General features: G+C 35.3%; 2 protein-coding genes across 2 annotated transcripts in view; one reads left to right on the top strand and one right to left on the bottom strand.

Annotated features, from left to right (window-relative positions):
- Nucleotides 1-4,771, bottom strand: part of LOC148945287 (uncharacterized) — a 5,507-nt gene extending 736 nt beyond the window's left edge. The window contains exon 1 of the mRNA XM_089099413.1: nucleotides 4,702-4,771. Coding sequence (XP_088955539.1) covers nucleotides 4,702-4,754 — 53 coding nt within the window. The 5' untranslated portion in view covers nucleotides 4,755-4,771. The remainder of the gene's footprint in view (nucleotides 1-4,701) is intronic.
- The window catches only part of LOC148945286 (uncharacterized), a 354,164-nt gene that overhangs the window by 216,309 nt on the left and 115,355 nt on the right, over nucleotides 1-22,500 (top strand). The gene's annotated exons all lie outside the window — the stretch shown is intronic.

Here is a 22,500-nt window from a genome sequence, read left to right as displayed (position 1 = left end):
AAACAACGTGAAAAATAGTGGAGTAAAGAGAAAAATGAAAGAAAAAATAAACACACACAGCACTTAAAGTTAGATAGACAAAAAGAAAAGAAAAATCAGCTAAGCCTCTTTTTAAGCCTTTTCCAATCGATCAGGAATTGAGTGTATTTCTTTGCTGGAGATGGTATCATCGTCAGCAATGACATGAATTGACTCAGGTACTTTTGGCACAGCCGCTGGCTAAAATTGGTCATAAAATTCGGAGACGATTTTCGCTTCTTTTATTTTTGAAGAAGCAAAAATTACTGGCAACCCTTGCAATAGTCCGTCTTCCCTTTTCTATTGTTCCATGAAAAGTTGTTGTAACTCTTTCTTCTGTTTTCGTAACATTCTATTTCCTGGGTCTAATTTCTCTGCAGTTACCAAATCTACTATAGCTTCCAAAAGCTTGCCAAGTTTCCCCTTTGCAACCGCACGTCTCTGATATGACTTCACATGACTTGGATTCAGGCTGATGGCTGTATTAGAATCTATCTCTGCTTCTTCGAACCTTTCTAAAATGTTAAGGACCATGGCCCTGTTGGCATGATAAATTGCTTCAGACCTATCCAAGTTGATTGCTTCTGTATAACAGTCATAAGCAGCACGATATTCACGCTTATCGCAATGTCTATTGCCCTGTTCCTTCCATTCAAAAGCAGTTTTTTTTATGAACTGGTCTTCTTTGGAATTTTCAGTCATGGCACTTTCAGCGCTTGCTTTTTCTTTGTTTGGCACAGTCTTTGCGTCTAAAATAGCTTCTTTGTTTGAGGTAGCAACTACCTTTTCTTCTTTTTTGATATCAGGTTTTTCTTTCCTATTAACGATAGCAAGCAGTTTCGTCGGCCGAACCTCGGATTCGTCCTTGGTTTTGCTCAATGCTTCTTCTACTTCTTTTAGTAATTTCGAAGAAGTTTTGTTTTCAGGTTCTATATGTAAAATATGTAATAGATCCTCTCTAGCGCCATCTAATTTATTCAAATATCGTCGAACAACTTCCCTTTGATGTATTGCTTTCACAAATGTTGGGTCAAGCTTAAGGGCGGCATCGCATTCCTTCTCAGCTTCTAAATAACTTTCAAGTTTCGTGAAGATTAAAGCCCGGTTCGAGCAGCAAGCTATATAATCCTTGTTTGTTTCTAGTGCTTTGGCATACGAATTTAGCGCTCCCTCCAGTTTACCAGCCTTGTATAAAATATTGCCCCTTACTTTTTTCTTCTTCCGATTTTGTCTTAGTGCAATTTGTGACACCTCAGGGGGCCTTTTCAGTGTGCGTGCATCCTTTTCTTCATCTCTTGAATTCTTTGAACTTTCATCCATATAGGACTCTTTATACTTCTTAATCGCCCACAGGATTGCTATTCCAGCGCATGTGACAGGAAACCCAATAGCAAAACATTTAACAATGCTCATCTTATAGCTATTTATAAATAACTAATGAAAATCCCTGGAAATGCTCGAATATATTGTAAAAGTGACGCATATATTGTAATGATATGCATATACAACCTGAAATGGCTTTATACAAAATATGACGTCATACAAATTCATGAAAGCCAGGAGAAATTAGACTGATAATAGCAGATTGTACCTGAGAAATATTTCATTAGTTCTCTAATAAGTCTTTCTTAAGAGAAGTAGATTACAAAATGATAAGACCAAATAAAAAATGATAATACATTATATTGTGATGAGTTATTTAAATTTAACAACTTAATAAAGGACAATTTCGGTAAAAATATACCGTCAACTTTTGCTTGCATTGCAAGAGTACCCATGATCTGATATATGAAGGCACTATAATCAGAAACGTTTTCCATGAACAGATCACTGTGAATTTCCGTGTTTTTCTTCTGAACGGATACGTTTTTTGTGTTTTATTATCATTTCTTTTTCCAGGAATGATTGTATTTATCTAGTTGTCATTTTGAACAAGATTTACTTTGTTTCCAGTTATGAAGTATAAATGTGTCAAATATATTGGTTTTCGATATTCAAAATAAAATTGAAAATATTGACTTAAGATTTTCATTTGATTTTCTTAATTTTAGTTTTAATGTTTTACTTGGAATAAACTACTTTGATAATCCGTTACTTTTTATAAACACTGATTCTTAAGACACTAACTATTTTGGTGTTTGATAACCAAGCGCAAAATTGTCGATGTTGTTAAAATTAAATAAAAAAATAAGTTTTTTATCTGAAAGTAAGGAGCAACATTAAAACTTAAAACGAATAAAAACTATTCCGTATATGAAAGGAGCTGTCCCCTCCTAAACGCCTCGCTCTTTACGCTAAAGTTTTGTATTGTTTTAAAAATAGAGTTTGGAGAAAGAGTCTAACTTTAGCATAAAGAGCAAGGCGTTGAGGAGGGGACAGCCCCTTTCATATACGAAATAATTTTTGTTCGTTTTAAGTTATAATGTTGCTCCTTACCTTCAGTTAAAAAACTTGTTTTTATTTTATTTAATTTTGAAAAGTTTTCGAATTAATGGAGGTTTTGATTTTGGCTCATCGTACATGAATAATTAAAAAAAAATTTACATATTAATTTTACTTTTATTTGGTTAAACGGCTTTCTCGAAAGTTGTTTAATCTTATTTACGAATATTTTTATTAGTAATAATTATAAGTAACTTACGAATTAACATACGTAACGAACTTCTATATTTATATATTTTTAATACGTATATTAGGGGGTTCACCCCTAGTCAATACCTCACTCTTTACGCTAAAGTTCGAATTTTGTTCCAATTTTTTTAAAAATGATCCCTTAATCACAGAGGCCGTTAATTAGAATAAACAGCTCTTATGAAGGTACTAAAAAATCTTTGGCTTAAAGATCGAGGTATTGACTAGGGGGCAAACCCAATCATATACTTAATAATTTCTTTTCGTTTTAATTTTGATGTGGCTCCTTACTTTTAGTTGAAAAAAATTTTTTATTTTTTTATTTAATTTCTGATCGTTTTTTTAAATAATGGGGGAAATCTGGTGCCCCCTTCATAGCAATGTCCCTTCCCTCATGAAAATGGGGAAGGGACATGACCCCCTCCCACTGCGAGAAAAATAATCCCCCTTGAAAACGTCTGCATCTTCCCAATAACCAATACTATATATAAACATTGGGTAAAGTTCATAACTTTCAGCCCTCCCCCGGGGACTTTGGGGGATTAAGTCATCCTAAAACACATATTTATTACATTTCCGACCATGCTAAACAAAATGGCCATCTCAAAATTTCGATCGGGTGACTTTGGGAAAAATTAGCAGGGAAGGGGGCCTAGTTGCCCTCCGTATTTTTGATGACATAAAAATGGCACTAGAACTTTTAATTTCCATTCGAATGAGCCCTCTCACGGTATTCTAGGACCAATAGGTCGATACAAACACCCCTGGGAAAAAAACTAAAAACAAATAAACACGCATCCGTGATCTTTCTTCTGGCAAAAATACAAAATTCGACATTTTTTCAGATAGGAGCTTGGAACCTCTACAGTAAGGTTCTTTGATACGCTGAATCTGATGGCGTGACTTTCATTAAAGTTCTATAGCTTTTATGGGGTCTTTCCCCCTTTTTTCGAAAACCAGCCAAATTTTCTCAGGCGCGTAACTTTTGATGAAACATATATTTGAAATCAGAATAAAAATTTGATTCTTTTGATGTATCTATTGGTATTAAAGTTCAGTTTTTTAGAGTTTTGGTTACTATTGAGTCGGGTCGCTCCTTACTTACAGTTTGTTACCACAAACTGTTTGAAACATCCATTCAACGCTTCGGCATTGCTCAACAGAACTGAATACTGGAAGTTTATACCTTATTTTTTGTAAGTAGGATTTTGTTTTGTGTATTTTTGTAATTACTTACTTTTTTCATTTAATATATTTTCACTTTAATTGACATATTTTTTTCATTGCCTTTAAAAAAAATTAGTCCCTATGCTTCATGAAATAATGAAAAAAAAACATTTTTTTCAACTGAAAATAAGTGGCAACGTTAAAACTTAAAACGAACAGAAACTATTACGTATATGAGGGGGTAGCCCCCTTCTCAACACTACGCTCTTCACGCTACAGTTTTTGGGTACTTAAGAAAAAGCTACTTATTGTCTAATTAAACGACCATTGTGCTTCAGGAGTCGTTTTTAAAGAATTCGGTTGGAATTTAAAATTTAGCGTAAGGAGTGAGGTGTTGAGGAGGGGGCAATCCGTCTCATATATGTAATAATTCTTTTTTGTTTTAGGTTTTAATATTGCTCCTTACTTTCAGTTGAGAAAATTCGTTTTTTGTTTAATTTTAATAAAAACGACATGGCAATGATTCGTCTTGGAAGTCTCCAAACTTCAAACGGTCCTCACTGCAGAGTATGGGGTAAACAGATTATTAAAAAAACAAAAAAAAAACTGGGCTTTCATGGTGAATTCCAGTCTCTTCGGCTCCAAATAATGATCAAACAGTTCGCGGTAACGAACTGTAAGCCAAAAGCGACGCGGCTTAATAGTAACCAGAACTCTAAAAACCGGAATTTTGGTACCAATAGATAGTTCAATTGAATCGAATTTTTACGGTGATTTCAAATATATAAGTTTCATTAAGTTTAGTTGTACCCATCAAAAGTTACGCGCCTGAGAAAATTTACCTGATTTTCGAAAAAAGAGGAAAACACTATATGTGCTTCTTACCATTTTCGTGAAAAATTATTCCAAGAATATACTAGAATGAACATTAAACCCATTTCATGTTTCACTTTTAAGCAACATTTCTTCAATAAAATTCCATTATAACACAGTAGCACTCTTCTTAATACTGAAGGCCCTATATTGAAGAATGTTAACCGTGTAGCATGTAAACGATTGTAATATGTTTGAAGACTATGGAATTCAAAGGGTTACTTTCACTAGGGTGGAAAAAAAGATGTCGTATTTTACACTCTGGAAAATAAATAGGAAATGATCCTTTTTTAAGACGAGGGGAGGATTGAAAAGAAATAGCGAAGCATTTTTTTTTGAAAAGTAGTTATTTTATTTCATTGGGTTTAGTATTAGAAATAGAATTATAGTCATTTGAGTTAAAACTTAAGGCATATCAATGAGCTTTTCTTGAAGTAGTATGAAAATATAATTCTCGTTATTCGAGGTGAAATTTATATTATGCCAATGATTTTTTTTTGCGAAGGAATGAGTCCTGATCATTCGGTTAGAAGACTTTTTATAGATCAAAGCAAATTAACTAAGAACCACTGAGGTCAACGGAGAAGAGAAAATTAATCGTACGTATATTGTTAACAAACAAGAAAAAGTGACTTAATTTTGTACTAATGAGGAAGATAGGAGGGAAGGGGAATTCAGAAGATTTTCCGGTCTGAAATACCTTCAGGGTTTCTCTGTTTTTTCATTTTATTTAAATAACACGGAGCCAAACTCTAGATCAAAATCAAGCAGATTTAAAATGGACTTCTTATTTCGAAGAGGCGAGAAAAATATTTTTTAGCCTTGTGTCTTACTCTGCCATAATACCTCAGCCTCAAGCCCCCAAAAATGTAAAATAAATAAAGAAAAGTAGTGGGGACCCACTGGATTCCACAAGGCCCATAGGGAGGCAAACTATTGGAGCAGCTAGCCCCTAAAGACTTTATTACGCATACCTGGGTCTTGTGCAATACTAAAGTACAGCTGTTTGTTATGTAATGGTAAAGTGCACCACAAGCGTCTCAATTGATTCAGCTCCATATCTAAAAATGGAGTCAACTAAGTTGTTTTCTGAATAATGAACAAGTTCCAATTTGGGGTATATATTTTCACAATAGGGGAGTAAAGGTAAGGTAAACCAACTTTACCCACTCACCTAATCTACAACTATATAGTACAAATTATAGGAGTCCAATGCATTCAGTCACTCGTCATTTGTCTTTGTGAATATGAAACTGGCTTTCTTAGATCTTAAATTTAGCAAACTTCTCAAGCGTGTACTGGATAGATACGGAAGGTATCGTCTATGGCACTGAAGGTTTTTCTTTTAAAGTAACTGGATATACCTTATTTTATGCATAAATAATGTATCACCAGACATCAAAAATGTATTTTGAGCAATTTCGCAAAACAAATAATTGAAGAATAACGGAAAAACGGTTAAACGAAAAACAGATTGTCCCCAAATGGAATGGATGGATTCATAAGGAAATATTTAAGAGAAAGGGGAAGTTTCTGGGAGGGGGTAAAGGGTGAGGCTTTAAATAGATTGGGATGGAGGAGAAGCGTACATGAATGAATCTTAAAACAAACAAAGCTTTAATTAAATATGTGAGTCATACTACACACATAAAAGTAAGGGTACTGTCTCCTCCCCTCTCTGTAAAAATCCAAAACCTAGTGCGCTATTGGCGCTTTACTGAAAATGAATTATATTACAAATATTTTTTCTTACATACTTATTACAACACTGAACATATAAATGAATACAGTAAAATAAAATTTTGAAAGTTTGTGTGTCACTGAAACCAAATTATATTACAAATATTCTCTTTTCCAGTTATTACAACATTGAAATAAAAATTACACTATTTAAATTTTATTTATTAGAAAAAAGAATTTTACTTTGTCAATCTTATTTATTTAAATATTCAAATAGAAGGTTTTCCAAAAAATAGGGTTCAATTCCACTTTCTAGGACCATAATGAGAGAAAGGTTGAGAAGGCTAGGGTACGTTCTGCAGGCGAAGAATGTCAGATTACCTAAGATTGTCCTTGTCATCCAACCGTCTAGAGTCAAACAAAAAACAGATCGTCCCCGGTTGGGATGGGACGATGTCATAAGGAAATATTTAAGAGAAATGGAAAACTTTCTGGTAGAGTGGTAAAGAGTGAGGTTTTGAATAGATTGGGATGGAGGAGAAGCATACATAAATGAATAAACAAATCTTAAAACGAATGAAGGTTTAATTAAATATATAAATCAAGATTGAAATGAAAAAATATTACTACATACAGGAGTATTTGTACTCTCTCCTTCACTATCTGTAAGTGTCTAAAATCTACTGCATAAATGGCACTTTACTGAAAATGAATTCCATAACAAATATTTTTCCTACGTAGTTATTAGAACATTGAGAATAAAAAATGAAATTGCAGTAAAATTAAATTTTGAAATGTGCTTTTTCAGCAGCTGATATCATTATATACCATATATTTAGTTTAATCTTATTTTCTTCCCAAAACCCTTCTCGAAAAATTTAGTTTTACTATAAACAAGAATTTAAGTAATGTCTCCATGTAAAGCCTACCACGCCATTGGCGAACTATATTACCAATATTCTCTGTTCTAGTTATTCTTTTCCAGGTATTGAAATGAATATAAAAATTACACTATTCAAATTTTATTTATTGTAAAAAAAAAGGAGATTTACTTTTTCATTTTTATCCATTTAAATACAATTAAACCTTTAGCCTCCTTATGGCATATTTAATGTGTTCGATAGCTTGTAGCAATTAGATATTTTCCCTTGTTCTATACAATATTACATTCAGATCCCTACTGATATAGTGATTTTAGCCTATTTTGGCACTGCAAGCATGGGCGGTTCTAACAGATAACAATCTGAACAAGATCCATAAAATACGGTTCCACCCATGTTTTTAGTCTGTTGGACTAAAAAAATGGGTGGAACCATATTTCATGGATCTTGTTCAGACTGTTATCTGTTAGAATCGCTCACGCTTGCAGTGCCAAAATAGGCTAAAATCACTATATCAGTACGGGTCGGAATGTAATATTTTATAGAACACCGGAGTTTTTCTTTTGGTGATCTCTGGAACTTGTTGAAAGTGATCAAGTTCCTCTTTTAATTGAATTACTTCATGAAATTTGAGTTGAAAGTTCGTTTTAAGATTTTCTCTGAAACTTCAGATTGGTTATAGACACAAACCATTTTTTTCCAACAGACTAAAAACATGGGTGGAACCGTATTTCATGGATCTTGTTCAGATTGTTATCTGTTAGAACCGCCCATGCCTACAGTACCAAAATAGGCTAAAATCACTATATCAGTAGGGATCTGAATATGATATTTTATAGAACAAGGGAAAACATCTAATTGCTAAAATCTATCGAACACATTTAATATGCTATAAGGAGGGTTAAGGTTTAATTCTATTTAAATGGATAAAATTTAAAAAGTAAAATTCCTTTTTTTATAATAAATAAAATTTGAATAGTTTAATTTTCATTTTCATTTCAATACCTGGAAAAGAATAACTGGAACAGAGAATATTTGTAACATAGTTCGCCAATGACGTGGTAGGCTTTACATTTTTAAAATTAAGGAAGGAGACATTACCTAAATTATTCTTTATAGTAAAACTAAATTTGTCGTGAATGGTTTAAGGAAGAAAATAAGATTAAACTAAATATTTAGTATATAATGATATCAGCTGCTGAAAAAGAACATCATTTCAAAATTTAATTTTACTGTAATTTCATTTTTTATTCTCAATGTTCTAATAAGTACGCAAGAAAAATATTTCTAATGTAATTCATTTTCATTAAAGTGCCATTTATGCAGTAAATTTTAGACATTTACAGATAAGGAAGGAGAGAGTACAAATACTCTTGTATGTAGTAATATTTTTTCACTAGTAATTTCTAGTATTTTTGTGAAATTTATCACTGTCGATTAAAAGGATTTTATCCCTATTTGAACTTGTATTTATCGTCATGGAAAGGCAGTGTGGTCTTCGAAATTATCTACAGATTGAGAAGATTGATTTTTAAAAGACGGAAAGCGTTGTCAAATTTAACTATTTAGTTTCGCTTATTCATTCTCATGGCTCTGAATACACCTTGGTACTGTAGGCATGGGCGGTTCTAACAGATAACAATCTGAACAAGATCCATGAAATACGGTTCCACCCATGTTTTTAGTCTGTTGGAAAAAAATGGTTTGTGTCTATAACCAATCTGAAGTTTCAGAGAAAATCTTAAAACGAACTTTCAACTCAAATTTCATGAAGTAATTCAATTAAAAGAGGAACTTGATCACTTTCAACAAGTTCCAGAGATCACCAAAAGAAAAACTCCGGTGTTCTATAAAATATTACATTCCGACCCGTACTGATATAGTGATTTTAGCCTATTTTGGCACTGCAAGCGTGAGCGATTCTAACAGATAACAATCTGAACAAGATCCATGAAATATGGTTCCACCCATTTTTTTAGTCCAACAGACTAAAAACATGGGTGGAACCGTATTTTATGGATCTTGTTCAGATTGTTATCTGTTAGAACCGCCCATGCTTGCAATACCTACAACCTTTTACTCATTATGGTCCTAGAAAGTGGAATTGAACCCTATTTTTTGGAAAACCTTCTATTTGGATATTTAAATAAATAAATTACTGCGTCTTTTTTAGACAAAGGAGCGGGGCTCAAAAACGATGGTAGCTTTTGCATGACACGTCAATTCATCTTTAGGGACACAATAGATGCCTGGGGTTATTTGGGATTAATGGTTGGTTATTATGTTTACTAAATCGATCAATCCAGGTAAATTATCGTTCTAATTACTAAAAACACCCGGCAGTGGATGGGAATATACAATGCATATTGGTAAAACCACTTGAAGCTAGCTATTGTTGATTGTGCCTACATTTTCTTTATTGGATATAAGTGGAGGATTTGATTCTTTGAACCAATTGAGGTTGATTCTTGTTGATATTAATCTCCTCATTTTCTACCATTGGCGTTGTAAGCATAACAAATTAGGGTTTTCCAGGCGATTACTTTTTTTTCATTGGCAGCACAATCTGGATGCAACCAAGCTTTATGCTTAGAATTTTAGAATGGTCTAGTTCCAAATTTTCTATAGCATTCGGTACAAGGATGGAACACTCTAGGCTAGAAACCTTGATAGAAACCTTGATTCTGAAAATATTTCTTTAACTAAAACCTATTTGTCTAAGCCAGGATTAACACTGTTGTTTGTTAGAGAAAAGTTCTGAGGGCTGATACCGCGTCTTCACTTAAATACACGACATTGAAAAAACCTAGTCGTGTTAAGGGGATAAGCTCTAGTCTAGATGAAGTAAACCGTTCCTAAAGGCGAGTGTGTCATTTACCCTTTACTGTACACGGTTTTTATTTTGTGCAGTCCCTTTTTTTATTTGTCGTAATGTTAAAAGCAACACAATAACAAAAATAATATCACAAGGCTAATCAGGGTTTACAAAAAAGTAGTCCATCCCGAAGAGCGTATCCTGGTAGGGGCGGATACTGGGTTTGAACTCTACCCTGAAATTTTTGTCCGACTCGTAAAAACATAACAAAATATGTTTAATCCAAATAAGTGCATATGAACACATTATTGATGCGTTGTTTGATACTTACGTGTTATAGCGATAACTTCTAAGAAGTGAAGTTAGGTTAATCCTAATGAAATGTACCAAAATATGATGAAAATATAATATTTTAGTAGCAAAATTATCGAAAGTACAACAAAGAATTATGAAAGCAGGGCGCCCAGAACACACTATATTAAATACCAAACCTAATCACTTCTATAGATTAAAGTTTAATTAAAATTTACCTGCACAGTAGTATATTTTATTATCAACTGCAGATTATCTCCGAATGCAGACAGAGATACCAGTTTTACTCAAATAAAAAACAACAGTGTGGTCTCTGTAACACGCTAGTACCCATTTTTTTAAGTTTGTTTTGTAATCCTCTCTTCGAACGAGAATCCTAGATCAGAGGCAGTTTTTGGGGGGACAGAGTGGGCATTTTCCCCTCCGTGCGGAGAAATTTTAGGGGTAAAAAATTTCCAATAAATAATATAATGGTAATCAACGATAAATAATCAAATGGTAAATAATCTAACAATTAGATTATTTTGTAATTTATGGATTTTTTTCAATATAGTAGATAGCGCAGTTGCCAATAAATATAAGCAAATTTAATCTGAAATTTAAATTTTTCCCATATCTTCATCCCCTTTCCTTGAAAATTAAAGTTAAGGGGGCTTAGTGCTGGTATGAGTTGTAAGATATCTCAGTTAGTTTTTGTATGCCAGCATTGCCTCTCATAGAGACTATCTGCCTGGGCTTTAACCTAATTAGACATTAGTCAGGGCGCCAAGCCAGGCTATGTTGCTTATTTCTAGTCGGGGGTACGACGGAAAAAGGTTTTATGAAAATTACGTCAAAGGTAGACTGAAAAACGCCAAAGCTGAATATGTAAGGGGCACTTTCGTATGAGTCGGCAAACCAGAGATACCTAAATTTAACCGAAAGGTTTCTGGAAATTGACATCTATCGATGTGCTATGAGTTGAAACTGCAAACATCCCAGGCGTCACTACAAATTTTCTTTTTTTTTTGTTTCGCGTTGCAAAGAAGAAACAGAAGAAATAATACAGATTGGTAATTGTAGGTAATTGTAAACTTGGACCAGATGGCTCTATTATCATAATAGCTTTGAACCACTCAGTAGCTTCTGCTATACTTTCTATTTTAGATATAGCAGTAAATGGATGTAAGATAAAGTTTGTCCTTGGTCCTAGCTCTAACCCTGCTTTAATCAGAAACAGAAAACGTATTGTATTTGTCCCATCTAAGGAGGTCACCCATCTGGATGATTTTGTCAAGGAGGTCCAAGTTGATGAAAGAATACAACAAGTGACATTGGCCTTTAAAAATCCAAGCCATCAATTATCCCCTTGCTTTGCGCCTTCAATCAGAATGTTCAGTTCCCTCTGAAAATCTCTGTTTGAGGTGCAAGGTATACAGTTAAGCAGTTTATCCCTCGGGCAATTCAGTGTTTCAATTGCCAAGGTCTTGGCCACATGGCCTTAAATTGCCGCAGAGGCAGAAGATGTCTACTTTGTAGTGGACAACAAACCCTTGATGAATGCCCCCAATCTAAAACAGTAAAAGAAAATCAGGTTCTCAAGTGCCCTAACTGCAATGGTAACCATGCTGCTAATGCCAAGGAGTGCCCAGTATTCATAGAGAAGAAAGCAATTGTGAGTTACTCTTACACCAATAATGTCCCCATGAGGACTGCTGCTGAGGTCTTGAAGAAAGGAGTTCCTAAACATACAGAACACATCCCCATAGTACACAAAGACTCTTTCCCTTCACTGACTCCTAATCAACCTCCAGCTGAGGATCTCAACATGAGGTACATGGTCATGTTTGAAGGTGTTGCAAAGCAGATCTCTGATCTAACCCAGATTTTAACTTGACTTTGCAAGCTGGTTTTCAAATAGCACCACATACTTTCAAAGAAACAGTCCGTAGCCTGAATAACTCAGTTGAAAACCTAAACATAGAAGGTTCAAGCCTTCCCACCATGTCAGCAGTTACCAGTAGTCCTGGCAAATCAGAAAGGAAACGTAAAGTAAAGGACTCTGTACCTAGCCCAGAAGGTGCTACAATACAACCTAGGGCCAGACCTAGGTTGGTCCCTTCTCAGACAATTGACTAGTTATCTCTCTACTGTTTTCCCTTGGGTTTGGCAGGATTGACTAAGCACAAGCTTATTAAGTAATTTGGTTAAGACTACTGGTTTGGTTCATTCCCTAAATTCATTTTTTTTTTCCTGTATGTTTCCTTTTTTTAGAGTTGCTTAATTTGTTTATAATTTTATCTAGGCAACAGGTTAAATGTACTATTTATTATAATTGACTTGTATAGAATTTGTATTTGCTGTTTGATATGGTATTTGTATCATTCTGGTTCCTGTTTATATTTGTTGGCAGGTGATGATGGGGATTAACCCCTATAATAAGTAAGATAAATGGTAGATGGGTCCATATTTGATTTAATTGTGGTGGCTATGATGCCCCTCCCATATTATTTTATTTTAGAGTTATCCTTTTCCTATTTTATTTGTTTTTTTTATCCTTATCTATTCTATCCTTATCTTTTCATAATTTATCTGATTAAATTTATATATATGGAGGTATGCAATAGGTTATAATATAAAAATATATTATCTATTATAATTGTGTTGCATGTATTTTAATTGCTGTATGACAAAGCACAGTTGCATTATTTTGATTTCTGTTTTTCAATGCAGACAGTTGCTGCAGCCTGCGGGTGAATTATTCCCTACCAATAGCAAGATAAGTGATGCATGATCACGTTCAGTGAATATTGACCAAAGTGACACCCAAGCAAGCTAGTGATTACAGAAGGCACAGAACAATCAATTGATACGAACGCATACGACCTATTGGTCGAACGCGTAAAACCCCGAACAACAACATCAACATGCTATAATAACACTTTGTATGGAAACCTGAAATTTTTGACAGATTCTTAATCCAATGGTTTTGTATAAAGTGACAGTCATTGTAAGTTACTCCCTTTTACTTGTATTTGCAAGTCTGTATAGCCAGTGTGGTGTAGCCTAGCCTAGGCTACAGGAAGAGGGCTGTTCTTGTGGTTACTAAGTTCATCCCAATTCTTATGGCTACTAAGCCTACCCAGGCGTACTAAGGTACAGAATCTTATTTTTTTAAATCATTTCATTGCCAGATTCTGGTTTGTAGCCTACAGGCTTACTAGACGATGCAATTTTGGGCCCCACATTAAAGCCCTGGGTATAAATTTAGAATTGTGATTCCTGATAAAGAAACATGTCGTCCCAGCGGGGAAGTCGTCCCGGCAAAACCTTTTCCGTTCGTTGACATATGGTTCTTGACTGCTGGGACTCGATCCAGCTGGATTCAAAAAACAAAGCGAAACTAATAGAGTACGTGTTTGAAGTGTGGTCTTAGATTGATAGGAAAACATCACCTTTCCCTGTTACCTATACGGAGGGTTTCCTGATAGAACCAAAGTTTTGAAACTTAAACCAGAGAGTATTGCTGATGGAAGCAGCAGTTTTACGACTGACTTGAGCTGCACTCACGAGGAGCAGACCCTCGTGTTGTCTTTCACGCAGCGTTCTATGTTAAAACTGGATGTCAAGACGTGATTATCGAAGCTAATGACACCGATATCGTCGTCATCTTGCTTCAGTCTTTTTCTAAAATTGAGGCACAAACCAGTGCAACACCAAACATCTGGGTTTGCTTCAAGAACGAAGCTATTTCTGTCATTGAGCTGGCAAATGGACTCCCTCCGTCTTTAGTGAACCCTGGGGCAATTTTGCATTGTTACACCAGCTCTGATACAGTGAGCTACTTCTATTGAAAAAGCAAGAAAACGATACTGAAAGCAGCAATGCCCTGATTAACCCAAATTTCGGCTGTGACTGACCAGGTTTCATAAGACATAAAAGAGGCCATTGAACTCGAGGATGAAATTTTGAAGTTGAGTCGGGACATTTTGATCACGTCGCACGGAAAAAACGAAAACTTTGACTGTTTAAACAATATGCGAGTTCACTTGTTTCCACGTCGTAAAACACTGAAGAACCTACCTCCAACAGATGGCTCGTTCAAGCTCCAGGTCAAAAGATGTATTTTTCAATGGTATGTAAGGCTACCGGCGCTTTTGCCCTGTCTCATTTACTTTTATCCCTTAGATTTTGGGTGGGAGTAAAAAGCTAGAAAAGTTTTACCCAAGAAATCGACTCTTGCAGCCTGGCCATCTACCATTCAGAAAGCTTCACTGTACTACAAGTGTAAAAACTTTGGACAAAAATGCCCCTGTGCAGCTAGGGGCTGCGATATTTTGTGCTTCTGTTGTGGAAAATGTCGTGAAGGGGAGTTTAGTTCTGACAAGGAATAGTTATTCTGCATAGGAGATGTTGATTTGAAGGGACGATGGGTAGTGGGCTGCTTTAGTAATTTGATGGGTTTTTCACGTCATCATTTATTCGGATTTCTGTTTTAATTAATTCGTAATACTTTGGTTAATAAACTATTTGTTTGCGATGACATCTGTGTAGAGCTTCGCTAGCCTTTTGTCTGAGATTTAGCGTTACAGTAAATAAAAAAAGTTAGCTTGTTGTGGTTGAAAAGACATTCCTTGGCCTCTGGGCATCTTGAATACTGCTGCCTTAGTCGTTGATACTCGGGTTTCTGCGAAAAAAGGCGCATCAGACTCACTGGAACAATAATGTCCACTGAGGAGCCCTACACAAGTTGTGAAACCCTAAGTTTCGTGGTGTTTGTCGCCTCGTACGAATGTGCCCTTGTTATTTTTCCAACCAGCAAGGTTGATTTAGGGGGAGGGGGTAGGCCCATTTTCTTCGATACCTTTTTCCGTCGGAGTATATGTCACATCTTTTACTTCTGGTGCCCTGACTATACCAAACGTCAAAAAGAATGAAAATATATTGTTCACGGTTGCATCGTTAACCAGCTAATACATGCTGGAATGCTGAACCTATTTACTCAGATCCTGGACATTGAAAAAGCTATATAATAATTACTTATGAATAACAGCCCTTTGAAAACTGAAAATGTTTATCTTGGGGGTGGGGAGGAAGAAAGAATGATGGTCAATGGTGAAAATGACGCATAGCTACTTTGAGGCTTTTGCCTCTTTCGTAAGCTCTAGGACAGTGGCTGGCTACAGACCTACACATGAAGCTGCTGCACATGATCGTGCCACATGAAATGGGGCTATAGTTGAAGTTATTGGTTACGGGTGAGGTGGAGCAGTGTCAAAGTCACATGAAAAGTAAAGTAAATTAAAAAAAACATTTCACGTCTGTTACCTCATCAGCCTTTAACTCCCATTTAGAGACATTAACAGGAGTTTCAACTTAAAGCAAAACTGCCTATATTTTGTTAGCCTATCTGATAAAAAGAGATACTGTATATACAATTTTATAATAGGCATTTCAAATTCCAAGAGGGTTTCTTGTTGATAAAATTTCAATATTAATAAAAAGTCCTTTTATAATGTGCGACATCTTATGTTTGCTACACCAAATTAGCCCCAGATAAAAACGAGAGATCTCAATTCAATCGGAAACATAGTATCCCATCAGTTACCTTTATTTGTAAAAATGTTTAAATTGCCGCTGCTACTGTTATGTCTGTGAACATTTTTCTTTGGAATGATTATGTATATATGAAAATAAAGGAGGTTATCATTCAGTAAACATATATTTTTTAGTTATGTGATTTTTATTTGTTGTTTTGGTTTTGTATTTGTTTGTCTATCCTCTTTTATTTGTTCATTAATAATGATAAGAAAGGTAATTCAGAACAAAAATAATGCTTCATAAATCTCTGTACTTGCTTGTCAAAAGTCAATGATACATTTTACTTTTGATACTATAGTTCAGTAAGTCAAAGTTCAATTTTTTTTAAGTTAGGACTGAAGACTGCTAATAAGTCCTTTCTTATAACCTCTTCCTCCCCTACCCGGGAATCCATGTTTTTTGCTTGGCTATAGATGGATGGTCAAGAATTTAGTCAATTGATCATTGTGGCCTGGGTCTTGACTCAGTCTGGTGAGCCCACCCATAAAAATAATGGAAAAGAAGCACAATCTTCGACAATCTATCACCCTTCATCTATAAAACGTATCCATTACGCAAAAAAGCCCCCAAGACGGCCTTCAAGGGTGGACGGAAGAGACCGTTGATTTTTGAATCAAAATCAAGTTGGTAGACTGTGATGATAAAGTTTAGCAAGTGCGCTAATTGAATCTTGTGTCAGTAAAGGTGTGTTTAGTTACCTTATTGTTCAGTCGATTCAACAGGTTAAGAGGCTCAAACAAACGCAACTTAATGTCCAAGGGCCGTCTTCAGCAAATCATCAAAGAAAATATATATATATAAACAACTTACATTAAAATACGAAGTTTAAAACTAAAAATGCTCTTAAAAAGTTTTAAAACAGCCCCAGCATCCTTACTTCTACGAAGTTCAACCAGGACTGATAAATAAAATGATGAGAGAGGATGAATTCATTCAAACGGACATTCCCTTGGACGTAGGGCCGAAATATTCACCGATTTAAATTGCACTGTCTTGAAAAAGTTTCCCTATTGTTTTTAAGTTGTGTTTGTTTGATATGGAAAGGCAGTGTGGTCTTCGTCAATATTTACGTCTAGGCTACTAAAATGAAACACTCTCATTAAATTTTTTAATAAATAATTGACGACTTCTTGAAAGTTGAAACAACCAGGGACGGTATAAATAAAATCTAATTCTTTAAATTAGTATTGTGGTCGTTTACACACCTACATATATTTTAAAAATTAGGAATGCCCAGGAACTCCATTTTCAATGCAAAAAGAATTCCATATGTCGTTATTCAGGTTTAAACTCTTAATGACGTAAAGTTTGAAAACAAAGAACGTGTGTGATAAATCTGTAGAAAGCGAGCAAAAAAAACATCACCATGGAGCTCATTGAATATATCTTTAAATAGATAAAAATATAACTTGTGTATTAAAATGCTTTCTATTAATTTTATTCAAGGTTAAACACTTAAAGTTATTAGTTAATTAAGTTACCTTCAAGAATAGGTTTCTAGAAAATCAGTTATTATTTTTGTATATTTCAACTTGCCCATACGTTATTATAGTCTTACTTTCTTGTGATTCCGAAAATATTACTTTTATTACTTAATTGTTATCATGTAAACGATAAATACAGAATCAATATTTTGCTCCTCAAACCAAGAAAAAAAATAACAACTATGAAATGTCATAAAACCACTTTTGCTTTTGAGGCATCATCCGGTTGACTTAATCACCCTGTTTGGTTCCTCCTTTCGATATATGGTAAGCAATTAGGCTAGCTTATATTGGATAAACAGAAAAAAACTATATAAGGGTGAACTCCTTAAGCTGTTTTTTTAAGACATGTCTTCCTTAAATGATGACTTGTATGTATTTGCAATATCTTTGAATTTTTAGGAACAAAGAGCGTTATCAAGTTTCCTGAATTAATTTCTACCTACTCTTTCTCATGGTTTGGTGCGAAAAAAAGGGCGAAATTTTACGCATGACATAAAAATTTTGTAATTTTCTAACAAACAACGGAAAAATGGTTGAAAATTCCGGTTTTCAGGTGCGAATAGACCGAAGATGACGCAGGTGACCAAGAAATGTTTTTATTTTAATATCTTTGGTACTTTAAAAACAGTTTGGCCACAGGGAGAACTTTGAATCAAAACAGAAGTGTACCGAATATTTGATCTCGTAAAGTCTTTATTTTTTCACTACACGACTTGAAACCCTGCTCATTGACGAACTTGGACAGCATTTGAGCCTAGCTTTGGCAGATGGTAGGCATAAAATCGATGGTAGGCATAAAATAGTAGGCATGTAATAGAGATGCAGGCATAAAATACTTCTTTTATCTGCTGGCCCCAGGAGCTTTCCAATACATACTGCCTCTAGTCTCTTATCGATTAATATGTCTATGATTCTGCCTCAACAAGTTCTTTTGCTATCTAGTTTCTCTTGGAAAAACAAAATTATAATAATAGACTGTAGTATTCAGTTTTTAAAGCAAAGTCAGTGCTAAGCTGACAAAGCACTGTGAATGTCCAGCACAAACTTATTTTGACAATAAAATTTTAGGGTTTTCTGTTTTGTAAATTTATCAATCCCATTAGCCAAAAGAGGCACTCAAGTCACCTCTTCTCCTTAGTACTTACAAAGTTCTCATCACGAACTAAATATAAATCTTCCTATGTTGCTGTTATTGATTTAAGTCATGTTTTTACATGGGCCTCCTCGCAGCCCACCTTATTACATTTAATTATTCATATATATCATTACTTACTATGTTCAATTACTTAATATACTTGTTTAGTTTAAGCCTGAGTTCAATGAACATTTTGCAATTAATTTTTGTTAATTTTAGCGTTCAATGGGTGATTATAGTCATGGAATTCAGTTTAAAAGTGCTTCTTGAAACCTATTGCAATTTATTATTTGCTTATGGTACTTCAGGTCTCAATAAACTAAAATTCAATCTGTTTTTAGATAGTCAATTATTGTTGTATTCATATTTCACAATAAATTATAAATATTTCTGTTAGAACCTTTCTTAATCCTCAACTGGCAGGGTGGCTCAGACCTCACCGCCCAGTCTTTTGTCCATCTCTTACATCTGGGTTGAGATCTCTTACTCTTACCATCTCTTACTGATAGGAGGCTGATATTTCGTATATTCTTCGGACCAGTTGATTTCTAAGCCTTGACGGAAGAACATTTTGAAATCTATTACAGGTGCGTAGATACAGGACTCTGGGGTTCGACATACTCAATTCTATAGCTTGTGTAACTTTTTTGTGGCTTGGCAGAACAATCAACTTTAATTTTTACGAGCTTTTTAGCGAACGATTACTTTCGTTTAAAATTATTTAAGTGTCCTATATTTGAAAGGAAAGGATTTTTGTTTTTAATGGACCGTTTTTAGTTTATTTCTTTGGGTAATTCCATTTTATTTTGCTTTGAGCAGGAAAAGATAATTTAAAGCTAGGCTTTGGTCTCCTACGAAGTAGCTAACGAGATAGAGTTATGCCATAAAGAGGCCGAAGACTTTTTGCAAAGGAGAATACCCTCAACGTTCTAAAAGACATACGTAGATGAAGACCTAGTAAACGGCAAGGGTGACGGGAAGGATCCTATCTTTGTCGACAAGATTGTTGATGTCAGTGATGACAGTTCTATAGATAGTGCAAGCGAAGAAGAGGACGAACAGGCAATCAAGAGACAATCCGACGACGATGATTAAAATTTTCCTTTTGCTAAGTGACTTCAAGAAAAGCAGCAGACGAACAATGGCAGCAAGTCCTTCTTCATTGGCAAATGCAGGCAAACAAAGTGGAATAAGTCTAAGACACCTCAAAGCAGCACGAGAACCTATAATCTTGTTACTACTTTCCAGGTCAAAAAGGTCACGCAGGGGAACAAAGACTTAAAACCCCCTGAATAGGCTTGACCTTTTCATCAAAGCCAAGATCCTTGGGGAGCTCGTCCTTCATACCATTGCCATAACTGACGATAACGGCCTGCAGGATGATTTTAGCATTGTAGGTAAGTAAAGGTACTTGAAATTAGTTGACGTCACAGAGATGCGAGCCTTCTTAGGCCTTCTGTATCCTTCTAGAGTATTGAAGTCATGCAGTGAAAATTGTGAAGGTCTCTTTGCAGCTGATGGAACATTTTCCGCGCTACGAAGGGCCTGAAGTGATTCCGGTATCTGGAAAACTGTTTTCTATTCGATGATAGGCATACAAGTTACGTCCACGCTACGATCTAGCTCCCATCGAAAAGGTTAGCGAATTATTGACCAGGTGAGTACTTGACGATTGATGAAATGCTAGTAGTATTTAGAAGATGGTGCAAATTCGAGGTGTATATTCGCAATGGACCGAAAATGTATGGAATCAAGATTCAATGTGTAGTGGACTAAAGACATAATATCTACTTAATGACTTCATCTACACTGGAAAGGAAACACCTATGGTTGAAATCCACAATGCTTCAGCTCCGACGCAAACTGTCATGACCCTTGTCAATCACTTGAAGAACCCAAATTGCAACATCAGAAATGACTTAAAAATGACTTACGTAGGCAGGATCAAAAAGAAAAAATCCTCTGTCCTTGCTACTAATAAAAGGAAACACAAACCGTCCATTTTTGAATTTAGAGACCATTTGAGCCTGGTGACGTATGTTCCAAAACAAAACGACGAAGCAGTCATTCTTGCTTCGTTAATCCACTTTTCGAGCCGCAATTGACCACGAAGAAACATCATAACGTACATCACAACAAAAATAAGAGTGGATTCTCAAAACCAAAAGTGCTTTACCTACACAAATAGCCCCCGCACAAAAAGATAGTCTATCGTAGTGGGGCAGAGTTCATTGAAATACTCAGACCCTTAAAAATCGTAGGCACGATGAAAAAGAAAAAACCTCTGTCCATGCTAGTCGTACAGAGGACCACAAACCGTCCATTTTCAGATTTAGAGACCATCTGAGCCTGGTGTCAGCGAGAAAAGCAGTAAGTCTTGCATCATCGATCCACTTTTCAGCCGCAATTGAACAAGAAATCCTCATGATGTACATCGCAACAGAAAGAAAAGTGGAGTCTCAAGACCAAAAGTGCTCTACCTACACAAATAGCTCCTGCACGAGAAGATAGTCCATGGTGGCGTGGCTTGCGATCATGGACGTAGCTGGAGCTAATGCTAAAGTCATTGTGAGCTGCTATACCCTGAGAAAAGGACTTGATCCGCAGAAAATGCTGATAGAGCTGGGACGATCCCTCATCCAACCGCAACTTAGGATCAAAGAAACCCTCCAAACGATCCCACGAACACTGCGTGATTTGATCGAAAGCTTTACGGGATTTTCAGTTTAAATGTCCCACAGGCATCTTCTTCAGGTTCCAGTGACCGAAAAAATTGTTGCATCATTTGTCTCTTAAGCAAGGGCAGAAAATCCAACCATACCTGTAGTAGGTGCCAAAAAATGTATATATGGAACGTCCCAAATTCCTATGCCCCAAATTTGAATAATTGAATGATTTTTGCGTTTTAGTGTTTCCAATTGATGTATCAGAACGTGTTGTGAGCAACATTGCAATCAATTTGAGACCTGTTTGAAACAGTACTTTTCCAGAATTTTTAAAACTTGGGGTCCATGTAGTTGGTGTAACATTTTTTTCAACCCTGGTAGTTAAGGGTTAAGAGGTTCTATTAAGCTGCAAATTTTTATTCCAACGGATTTTTTTTTCATTTTCAACAACAATTTTGAGTATAATGAGAACAACATAGGCATATAGAGAAATGGGACATTAGACCGCTACACTTAAGCCTCTTAACCATTTTTAAAATATTTGTATAAAATTAACTATGCTGTCCAAATGGCGTTCGATAGAAAACAATATTTGCAGTGTCTGATTCGACAAGTAATCGTAATTAATAACAATAAAGGGCTAGGCACACGTAGCTGATTTTGGGAACCGATTTCAGCATCAGTGGACAAACGATAGCGGTAAACAAAAATTTGTTGAAAGAAAAATTTATTGCGCCAAGTTTTCAAAACAAAAAACCATGGAAACAAATAGTCAACTGGAGTTTATTAATAGTTGTTTGATTGATCTCATCTTAGTTCTGAGCTCAGTAGTGCGGTGTTTCACCACAGGTACCTCTGGTGAGTATTTATTTGTATCCCTATTTTTTTTTTGTGATGATAATGATGAAAATCCGCGCTGATTTTGTAAATCAGCACCGAAAACTAGAAAATTCTTCAAGCTCAAATCGACGCCGATTTCTTTTTAAATCGGTGCTGATTTGGAAATCGGTTCCCGAAATCAGCTACGTGTGCCCAGCCCTTAAGCTACATAAACAAGCCAGAAAATTGTTTCAAATAGATGACAGTTTATTAGCAAAAAATTAAAAACAAAAAACCTGCTAATAAACTATGTTTTGGAAGAGAGCTCATTTCTCAGGTTTTTTATTTTTACTCTGCCCATTAGCAATCAAAGTGAAATAATTTTTTTATATCTCGAGAAACAGTTGAAGTAGGTGAATGAAGCATTCGTAAATGG

The sequence above is a fragment of the Artemia sp. Qi Xiang Cuo genome, chromosome 13, assembly GCF_049724085.1.
Source record: "Artemia sp. Qi Xiang Cuo chromosome 13, ASM4972408v1, whole genome shotgun sequence".
In the NCBI taxonomy this organism is placed as follows: domain Eukaryota; kingdom Metazoa; phylum Arthropoda; class Branchiopoda; order Anostraca; family Artemiidae; genus Artemia; species Artemia sp. Qi Xiang Cuo.
This window is presented reverse-complemented; position numbering and strand designations above follow the sequence as displayed.